The 10,703-nt window shown below is 37.0% G+C and overlaps 1 protein-coding gene across 1 annotated transcript in view; it reads right to left on the bottom strand.

Annotated features, from left to right (window-relative positions):
- LARS (leucyl-tRNA synthetase) overlaps window positions 1-10,703 on the bottom strand; it is a 59,988-nt gene that overhangs the window by 39,728 nt on the left and 9,557 nt on the right. The window contains exons 2-6 of the mRNA XM_005885994.2: window positions 7,722-7,840; window positions 5,282-5,369; window positions 4,803-4,883; window positions 2,088-2,225; window positions 414-575 (exon numbers count right to left, since the gene is read on the bottom strand). Coding sequence (XP_005886056.1) covers window positions 414-575; window positions 2,088-2,225; window positions 4,803-4,883; window positions 5,282-5,369; window positions 7,722-7,840 — 588 coding nt within the window. The remainder of the gene's footprint in view (window positions 1-413; window positions 576-2,087; window positions 2,226-4,802; window positions 4,884-5,281; window positions 5,370-7,721; window positions 7,841-10,703) is intronic.

Raw genomic sequence — 10,703 nt, 5'->3', positions numbered from 1 at the left:
CGATGTTTCTCTCTCATCGATGTTTCTAACTCTCTATCCCTCTCCCTTCCTTTCTGTAAAAAATCAATAAAATATATTTTAAAAAATAAAAATAAATAAAAAAGGAACACTTAAATAACACCTTTAAGTGTTCCTAAATATTCAAATTAAACTTTGGCTCCTTCATATTCTTTCAATAGAATTCCTTTCTACTAAATCCTAACATTTTGATATATATTCCAATACAACAAATATTAAAATACTTTATTGCTCGCATAGAGGCCCATTAGGTTCTAAATTGACAATAGAGTACTGATTCATCAGAGGAATTTAGGTGAAACATATTCTAAATTAAGTAGTCCAAATCTCATGTAATCACATAAATATAAACATGTTCTTCATATTTTCTTCAGCTACGGAGGTGATAGGCATACCTTCAAACCCATTCTCTTCAGATCTTGAATAGCCAGTGGTGGGAAATAATCAAGCCAATGTTCTGCTTCAGAAAATTTGGCTATTTCTTCATCAGCCAGACCGAGAGATTTCATAATGCTCCACTGGTATTTAGAAGATCCAGCTTTAGCAGCAGCTTTACTCTGAAAATAACCAGCAAAAACACATTCCATCAAAGAACAACCAACAACTTGTTAATAAATTCTAGGATCAAATTACCATTTGGTAATTTTTAAAGTGCAAAACAATGCTGTTGATATGTCGGAACCACGAAGAACTATCATCACAAACGTAAGATGTCAACACCAAACCTTCTCTATTTCCCTCTCCCAATACCACATACATCTTTTTTTAGCTATGACAGCTTAGATCACACTCACAAGAGTTTACTATTTTCCAATCTTTACCAATATCAAAAAGGCAACCAAAAGCCAGGGGTTGGAAATAGGCAAAGAAGTTAAACTATAAAAAGGTAGGACCAGGAATTGGGAGGGGATGGAATTACTCCAAATGGTGTGACAGTGGTAGAAACAGAGCTCCATGCATCTGTCAAACCAACACAACTACACAGCACAAAGGGTGTGTCTTTTTTTAAATGTCCATCTTTAAGATCATTTTATCATGCCCTTTAGTTAGTAAAAAGTTCATTTTAATTTCTGACTAATATTCGGTCTCCACATGGCTTTTATTTTATATCCTTAGTTATAGGACTTCTGTTCAGCAAGTCTAAAGAATGCTCTCAAGGGTGGTGGATATATAACTTAGTTATAATTTTGATGTGGCCATGGGAGGATGCAAGCATAGCATTTACCTACTCCGCCATCTTGACCAGAAGTCCAAGAGTGAATTAAAAAAAAAAATCAGAATGTTGGAGGAACCCAGGATGGAATGCAGAGTATAACAAATATATCTAATTACATTATAAACGTATGACATAACCACTCAAAAGGGAATGGGGAAAAAAGGAGCTATGGAAGTAACTTTGAAAAACAGTGTGTTGTGCTGGATAGTGTTGCTCAGTGGTTGGAGCATCAGCCCTAGTACCAAAGGATCTTGGGTTCGATTCCCAGTCCAGGGCATGTACCTGGGTTACAGGTTCAATCCCCAGCACCATTCAGGGTGGGATGCAACTAATAATGTGCCTCTTTCATATCAATGTCTCGCTCGCTCGCTCTCTCTCTCTCCCTCCCTCCCTCCCTTCCTTTCCCCCCTCCCTTTTACTCTCTCTAAAAATCAATGGAAAAAATATCCTCAAATGAGGATTAACCAAAAAAAATTTTTTTAATTAAAAAAAAAGAAAACCAGTGTGTTATCTAAAAGACAAAAAGAATTATATACAAACACTGCCCTTAAGTTAGTAAAATTATTTCTCCCAGGATTATAGGTTAACAATTCTGAAACTAGTGGTACACTAGGACTGAGCAAAAAATAAATAAATATTCTGCCAATAATGAGTCAGGTTTCTCATTGTTGAAGAAAAAAGTCACAAAAAAGAAAAGGGAGAACAGAATGAGTCCCATGGTGCTATAATGGAGCCAGGGTATCATGAACTTTCTAAAAATATATATACTGCGCTAGTACTTGGAATGAATATACAAATCAGACAAACATCAATATAAAACTTGAACCAAAATAAGTATCATCAACCACCAAACCTTTTTTCCTTTAGCTTTATCCTTAATTATTGCATCTTCTGTTTTAGTATTGACTTCTTCCTCTTCCTCTTCTTCATCTGGAAAATCAGGGGGGCAACCATAGAGCTCTATTTCTCTTTTCAACTTATCAGCACAGGCCTAAGCAAACACAACATTAGAGACAGTGAAGTTCAGAATTCAAGGTAGAAATAATCTGGGGGGTTTTCTTCTATGACCCATTAAAATTGACTCTAAAATTTTCTGCAATATATCTATATATATAAGTGGATCAAAACAGAAAACCCAAATGATACAAAATTCCCCAATTTATAAATTAGTATTACTTCCTTTACTCAGCAAGCATTTATTTAACACCTCAAGTACTTAATATAGTATATACTACATGTTAGGCATTCGAAGTACAGGGATATGTAAGATATGATGTGTAATTATTTTGAATAACAACATGATTAATAGCATTTCTCAATTTAATGATTGTCATATATACTCATTAGTTATCATCCCAGCAGGTATGAAGTTAGAAAAGAGACAGAGAGATTAAGTGATTTATCCAAACTTATAAAGCTACTAAGCTGCAAAGCTAACACATGAATCTGGGCTTCCCACCCCAGTTCTCCTCAATTATACCATAAGGAGTTCAGTGTCAAAAACAAAGATGACTCCAAGTAGATAGTGTTAAAGTTATGAAAAAATACAAATATAGAATTGTGAATTTTAAAAAGGGAATTCACTTTTATGCGGAAGAATTTCAGTTAATAAATAAGAAAAGAATGGGTTATTGAGAACCGGATATTTAAAGGCTCTCAAAGCATTACTTGCCCCCTCACCCACAGATTACTTTTAATTAAAAAGGGGAAAAGTCATCCTTAGGATGAAGTAATCTGACAGGTATTAACTTAATGTCACTAAAATGGGACAAACTGCCTCTTGATGTGATACAATGGAAAGTTTACACCTCACCAGTGTAGTATTCGGGTCAAAATATTTAACCCAAATCTAATCATGAAAAACAATAAAAATAAAAAAAAAATTTCACCCTGGCCAGTTTGGCTCAATGGATAGAGCATCGGCCTGAGGACTGAAGGGTCCCTGTTTCAATTCCGGTCAAGGGCACAAGCCTGGGTTGTGGGCTCAATCCCCAGTAGGGGGTGTGCGGGAGGCAGCCGATCAATGATTCTCATCATTGATGTTTCTGTCTCTCTCTCCCTCTCCATTCCTCTCTGAAATCAATAAAAATATATTAAAAAACAAAAACAAAAAACTCAGATTATGGGATATTCTGGTAAATAACTGGCCTAGATTCTTCAAAGACATCAATGCTGTGACAAACTAAAGAGAATTGATCATGAAATGCACTGTGTGATCCATAAAATAAAAAGTAAAAATAGCCAGAAAGAACATTTTGAGACAATCAGAGACATACAACTATAGATTAGATCACGATGATAATATGACATCAATGTTAAATTTCTCCGAGAGGATGTTACTGTGGTAAAGTAGAGGAATGCTCTTATTTTAAAAGATTATGCTGAAGTATTCAGGGGTGACATGTCATGATGCCTGCAACTTACTAACTTTCAAAGAATTCATAGAAAAGGCAAAAAAAAAGCATACATGTACTGTGTGTGTGTTGAGAGACAGAACTAAATTATGGAAAGTATTAAGACTTGCCCTAGCTGGTTTGGCTCAGTGGATAGAGCATCGGCCTGCGGTTGGAAGGGTCCCAGGTTCGAGGGCATATGCCCGGGTTGTGGGCTCTATCCCCAGTAGGGGGCGTGCAGGAGGCAACCGATCAATAATTCTCTCTCATCATTGATGTTTCTATCTCTCTGTCCCTCTCCCTTCCTCTCTGAAATCAATAAAAATATTTTTTTTAAAAAAAAGAAAACTGCTGTAGCCAACAGCATGGCCCAATGGTTGAGCATTGACTTACGAAACAGGAGGTCACAGTTCGATTCCCTGTCAGGCCACATGCCCAGGTTGCGGGCTCAATCCCCAGTTTAGGGTGTGCAGAAGGCAGCCAGATGATGATTCTCTCTCATCATTGATGTTTCTCTCTCTCTCCCTCTCCCTTCCTCTCTGAAATCAATAAAAATATTTAAAGAAAAGAAAAAAAAAAAGACTTGGCAACTATAAGTGAAGGCTGTATGGGTGTTCACTGTACTATGCTTTTACTTTTTCTGTAGGTTTGATGTTTTTCAAAATAAAAGGTTGAAGAATTAAAAAAAATCTGAGTTAAATTTTCCAACCCTACAACATTTGGGAATCCTTTCAACTCTAGTTTTCTGGCCCATTTTTTATTGAGAATTATTTCTTGTATAAACTTATGACAAATGAAGACATTTGAAAAAATGATCAAAATAGGGTAGAAGTGTTTATTACTTTGTGCCAACATCCTATATGTGTCATGAACGCTCAAAACACTGCGCATTTTACTTGGTAGTAGTTATAATTCTAAAACAGAAATATGAGTATATAGGATGATCAAACAATATCAAAAATTACTTAGAAATCACAAACTTTAATGTGTGCCCTTTATTTAAGGACTTCTTGAACTGTTTTTTTTTAAATGTAATTTTCACTATAATAAATTCATTTCAAAAAAACACTGTAATAGAGCAGTATTTTTTTAATCCCTTTTCAAGCTATTGAACTAGATATTTCTTTTTGCTCTAAGCCAAAAAGGGTAGAAACCAATCCCAAAAGCAATCTTACCTTAATAGGCATTCCAGTACAGTGTAAACCAAAGGGGAACAGACAAATGTTTCCTTTCAATCTCTGGTACCCTACTGCAAACTATAGGAAGAAAATTAAATTTAAATTACAAATTTAAATGCCAGGCGAACAGAAAATGCTGACTTTTCACAAAGAGCATCAGTTCAGTTTTCCTCTTCACATCCTCCTTTAACACACCAGCTATATTGTATAATCATCCCCAAGTTTTAACCCACCTTTTTGTGTCTTTTCACCAACCTAGAAATTACTTGTGAACATACATACCTAGACCACTGCACACATAATATATAAAAATTAAATATAAAAATTAAATTACTTAAATATAAAAAAAAATATGCTTAAAATTAAGGAAGTCTAAGTTCCCTTACCAGGAAATAAATTCTATAAATATCATTTTCTTCAAATTAGTATTTATTAAAGACCCACCAGCCCATTATATTAAACAGAGGAAGCTTTACCTCACATTTGGATAAAGAAAATGTATGTCCCAAATGAAGGCGCCCGTTCATGTATGGATATGGGAAGGTGACAAAGTACTTGCCCTTGCTGCAAAACAATCATATGAAAAAGGAAATACAGACAGGAAAATGTTAGATTCCTTTTACAATGAAGGAGTATGGTGAAGGGAATGCTTGCTATAACTAATTTGTTCAAACTTTAGTTATTTAAAATTAAATTTATAAACCCCCAAGTTAAAAGCTCTCTAAAATTAAAACTTACTTTTGAAAGAATAAAACATTTGTAGGTGGCTATTAAGAAATAAATATACTGCGCTGGCCAGGTAGCTCAGTTGGTTAGAGCGTCATCCGATACACCAAGGTTTCAGGTGGGATCCCCAGTCAGGGCACATATAAGAATCAACCATAGCCCTAACCGGTTTGGCTCAGTGGATAGAGCGTCAGCCTGCAGACTGAAAGGTCCCAGGTTCGATTCCGGTCAAGTGCATGTACCTTGGTTGCGGGCACATCACCAGTAGGAGGTGTGCAGGAGGCAGCTGATCGATGTTTCTCTCTCATCGATGTTTCTATCTCTCTATCTCTCTCCCTTCCTCTCTGTAAAAAAATCAATAAAATATATTAAAAAAAATTTTTTAAAAAGAATCAACCATAAATAAGTGGAACAACAAATCGATGTTTCTCTTTCTCTCTTCCTCTCTCTTAAATAATTTTTCAAAGAAATAAATATACTTGTAGGTTTAACTTAAGCTAAAATGCTTTATAAAGATAAAATACTAAATATTAAATTTTTTAAGACTTAGGGATCTGAATAAATTTAATGTTTTACTGATTAAGTTAAATTTGTTTTTACAAGATATATAAAGCAATTCAAAGTCCTCAGGTAAAATAAAACATCCTCAATATTGCATGATATGTTGTAAATTCATTTAAAAAGCACCTTTTAAAGCTAACATTTACTATGCTATATTCTTTTTTCAAGTGTTATCTAACATACATAAGTTATGAAGCACAATAAAATGAACACCTATAAACCACCGTCCAACTTTTGAACCCACTTCAGCTCCCTTTGTGTTCCTCCCCACTTCTCACCAGAGATAACCATTATCTTGAAATTCACCTTTCCATTTCCTTGTTTTAAAATAGTTTGTACCTAAGTCTGTGCCTTTAAACAATGTGTCAGTTAGTTTCACTCATATTTTTGAATAGTTTGTACCTAAGTCTGTATCTAAGTCTGTGCCCTTAGACTTTGTATTATTTACAAAACATGAGTTTTGAAGTTTGTACCTAAGTCTGTGCCCTTAAACAACGTATCATTTCATTTCCCTTACTAGTGAGCTTTATAAAAAATGGCGTATTTTATATAGCCTTCTGCAATTTGCTTTTTTCCACTCAATGTGCTATGTCTAAGTTCCTTCAGCATTGCTGCACATAGCTGTAGTTCATTGTCTTTCACTGAACATAGCAGCTTTGTTAGTTCACTTTGGATTACTTAAATTACCTTAAAGTTGACCAAAATCCTAGAACCAAATAGAAACTTCAAATTATAAAGTATAACACCAGAGACTTCATATTACAGCAAACTCTTTTTCTCTTAAAAAAAAAAAAAAAAAAAATTCTTGCCCGGCTGGTGTGGCTCAGTGGTTGAGCATCGACCTATGAACCAGGAGGTCACAGTTTGATTCCTGGTCAGGGCACATGCCTGGGTTGCAGTCTCAGTCCCCAGTGAGGGACATGCAGAAGGCAGCCAATCGATGATTCTCATCATTAATGTTTCTCTCTCTCTTTCCCTTTCCCTTCCTCTCTGAAATCAATAAAAATATATTTTTTAAAAAAACACAAACACTTCTGATAGAGTGTAGCTTAATAGAAAGGAGGACAGACTTTGGAATCAGAAAGTCCTGAATAGAAGGCCAGGCCTGAAATTGAGATGCATCTTATAATTGACACATATATTTACTGTAATACTATTTGGGGACAGTTATTTTGTTTTTATTTTTCCTCAATATCACATCATTATCTATGGTTTGTCTTATTATCAGTGATTATTAACATCAAGGCAGTCCAGTATTTATGAAATAAGATCTTCTAATACAGAAACCTTTCAAATTTTATATTTTGCATCTGTGACGATAATTATCGCTACAATATGAACCTCTCTAATAGAAGGATTTCCTTTTACCAGTCAGCAAAGATAAAACTTCAAAACATCCCCTTTGGTTTGAACATGAAAAGCTAGTTTTTGAAAAACTCTTCATGTAGAAAAAATCCTTTAAGGAAGAAGATCCTACTTTTAAATGCAGGAAATGGAAGTCACCTTCTTCAGCCCACCTCAGACATTCTAAACACACTCTGCCCACTGTTTTCCACAGAGCAGTTCCTGTACTACAAAGCCAACTGGTTTCGAAACACAATGTGCGGAACTTCACCAACTATTACTCACCTAGTCTGCTTCTCTGAATGAGATGCATTGACCTCAAATACTTTCTCGGTGTCCCATTTCTGTTGGATTTCTTTCTCAATCTTCTTCAAGAAGTCCACTTTGGCTGTTCCCTTTCTTTCCTATTAGACACAAAAGAGATAGGATAACCCACTCTGTACTTCAACAGGCTTGCTTTAAAAAAAAAAAATGGGTTCACACAGAACTGAGCTGTTTACTGACAGATCAATTTTTCCATGGTTATCTTCAAACTTAAATGAACCAGATAGAAAATTAGGGTTGACACAACCTGTATACCTCAAACCTCAAAGGAGTGGTTAAAGAATTACTCAAAAGGCTTTGAAATACTTTTCAAAAGTTAGGTACTATAACAAAACACTGTTGTCAAATGTTCCTATTCATAAAATATATAAATACAGGGGTGGGCAAAAGTAGGTTTACAGTTGTTCATATGGAAAATGATACACTAATTAATAAGTAATAATAAGTGGAGTAGGACACACTTAGGAAATAGGCGGGGTGAAATCTGGATACCAATGGACCATACACAAATCTAGGTCTGTTTTGAAAACTTAATATATTTTCTGGTATAAAATTATCTGAACTGAAATTGGATTTTCTTCCCCCTCCTACCTGCTAACAATTCCAGATTCTGTAGCATTTTCAAATGAGGAAATACCTGGGTTCTACTCATACTTCTATAGCCCACTAGACAGGTGACCTTGCCAAGCCGCCTGGTCTCCTTTGATGGTGCCCTCCGCCTGTCCCTTCTACCCAAAAATTTAAAAAGCACTTCCTATTCACATCACAGATACACCGGATTCTTAAAACTGTTTTTCTAAAAAAAAGTGAAGTATTATACAAAGGAATTCCAGGCAATAAAAAAAGTACCATTATCTCTCCAATAACTATGTTAAGTAGACCTTGTATATTATGTAATAATGAAAACTAGTAGTATTAAAATTAGGTTAGATTCAGTACAAAGATAGCATAAAAAAATGTGTCACCTCTATTTTACTATTTTCAATTTTCTCTATTTTAAATTATTTTTAAGCAAGTGCATGAGAAGTACAAGCAATAGAAAGATGAAATGTCAGCTTATAAGGAAGAGATAAAATGTGGATTAAAAGAACCCTGTCACGAGACTTTTTTAGGAGGAGAATCAAGATGGCGGCATAGGTAAACACCGGAGACTGCTGCCGCAAACAACCACTTCAAAAATACAACTAAAAGACGGAACGGACATCACCCAGAACCACAGGAAGGCTGGCTGAGGAGAGACTCTTCAACTAGAAGGAAAAATAACAGCACACCGAGGCTCAGAGGAGGCGCAGTGTGGAAAAAACTCAGGTGCGGAGGTGCGCGCGCAAAGCGGGCTGGTGGCTGAGAGCGCGGTTGTCGTTTTCGGTCAGGGGGGAGTCTCAGACTCTGAGCTCCAGATACGGGCGAATCGCTGGGGACTCGGACCCAAACGGGAGAAGCGGGAGTGTCTGGCATCAGTTGGAAGGCAGCTTTCCCTCCGAGGTTTGCAGCGGTTCCGGGGGTTCTGAGAAGCAGAGCCTCTGGGAACAGGACTGAGGGCACCATAACGGCTCCCTCCGCCCGCCCTGTTGAGCCCGCCCCGCCCAAGCCCTGCGCAGAGCCATTTGCCGGATCGCCGCAGGCAAAGGCTAGATTAGCGCCCCCCCAGAGGACAGAAGTTTTCCCACTGCAGCAGACACAGCTGATTCTCACAGCCAGTCGGCCTGGTGGTCAAATCCCTCTAGTATTAACTACAACAATCAAGGCTCAACTAGAACAAGACTGCGCACAAAGACCACTAGGGGGTGCACCAAGAAAGCATAAAAAATGCGGAGACAAAAAAACATGACAGAAATGGAGGATATAGAGCTAAAAATCGCAATTTTGAGGGCTTGCAAAAATGTGCTAGAAGCTGTCAATAAACTTGAGGAGAGAGTCACGAAAACTAATGAGACCCTCGATGCTATGATAAAGAACCAACTAGAAATTAAGCATACACGGACTGAAATAAAGAATATTATACAGACACCCAATAGCAGACCAGAGGAGCGCAAGAATCAAGCCAAAGATTTGAAATGCGAAGAAGCAAAAAACACCCAACCGGAAAAGCAAAATGAAAAAAGAATCCGAAAATACGAAGATAGTGTAAGGAGCCTCTGGGACAGCTTCAAGCGTACCAACATCAGAATAATAGGGGTGCCAGAAGATGAGAGACAGCAAGATATTGAAAACCTATTTGAAGAAATAATGGCAGAAAACTTCCCCCACCTGGTGAAAGAAATGGACTTACAGGTCCAAGAAGCGCAGAGAACCCCAAACAAAAGGAATCCAAAGAGGACCACACCAAGACACATCATAATTAAAATGCCAAGAGCAAAAGACAAAGAGAGAATCTTAAAAGCAGCAAGAGAAAGAGACTCAATTACCTACAAGGGAATACCCATACGACTGTCAGCTGATTTCTCAACAGAAACTTTGCAGGCCAGAAGGGAATGGCAAGAAATATTCAAAGTGCTGAATACCAAGAACCTACAACCAAGAATACTTTATCCAGCAAAGCTATCATTCAGAATTGAAGGTCAGATAAAGAGCTTCACAGATAAGGAAAAGCTAAAGGAGTTCATCACCACTAAACCAGTATTATACGAAATGCTGAAAGGTATCCTTTAAGAAGAGGAAGAAGAAAAAGGTAAAGATACAAATTGTGAACAACAAACATGCATCTATCAACAAGTGAATCTAAGAACCAAGTGAATAAATAATCTGATGTACAGAATGAACTGGTGATTATAATGAATCAGGGACATAGAAAGGGAATGGACTGACTATTCTTGGGGGGGAAAGGGGAATGGGAGATGCGGGAAGAAACTGGACAAAAATCGTGCACCTATGGATGAGGACAGTGGGTGGGGAGTGAGGGCGGAGGGTGGGGTGGGAACTGGGAGGAGGGGAGTTATGGAGGGG

Source organism: Myotis brandtii, unplaced genomic scaffold (assembly GCF_000412655.1).
Source record: "Myotis brandtii unplaced genomic scaffold, ASM41265v1 scaffold95, whole genome shotgun sequence".
NCBI classification, from domain to species: domain Eukaryota; kingdom Metazoa; phylum Chordata; class Mammalia; order Chiroptera; family Vespertilionidae; genus Myotis; species Myotis brandtii.
This window is presented reverse-complemented; position numbering and strand designations above follow the sequence as displayed.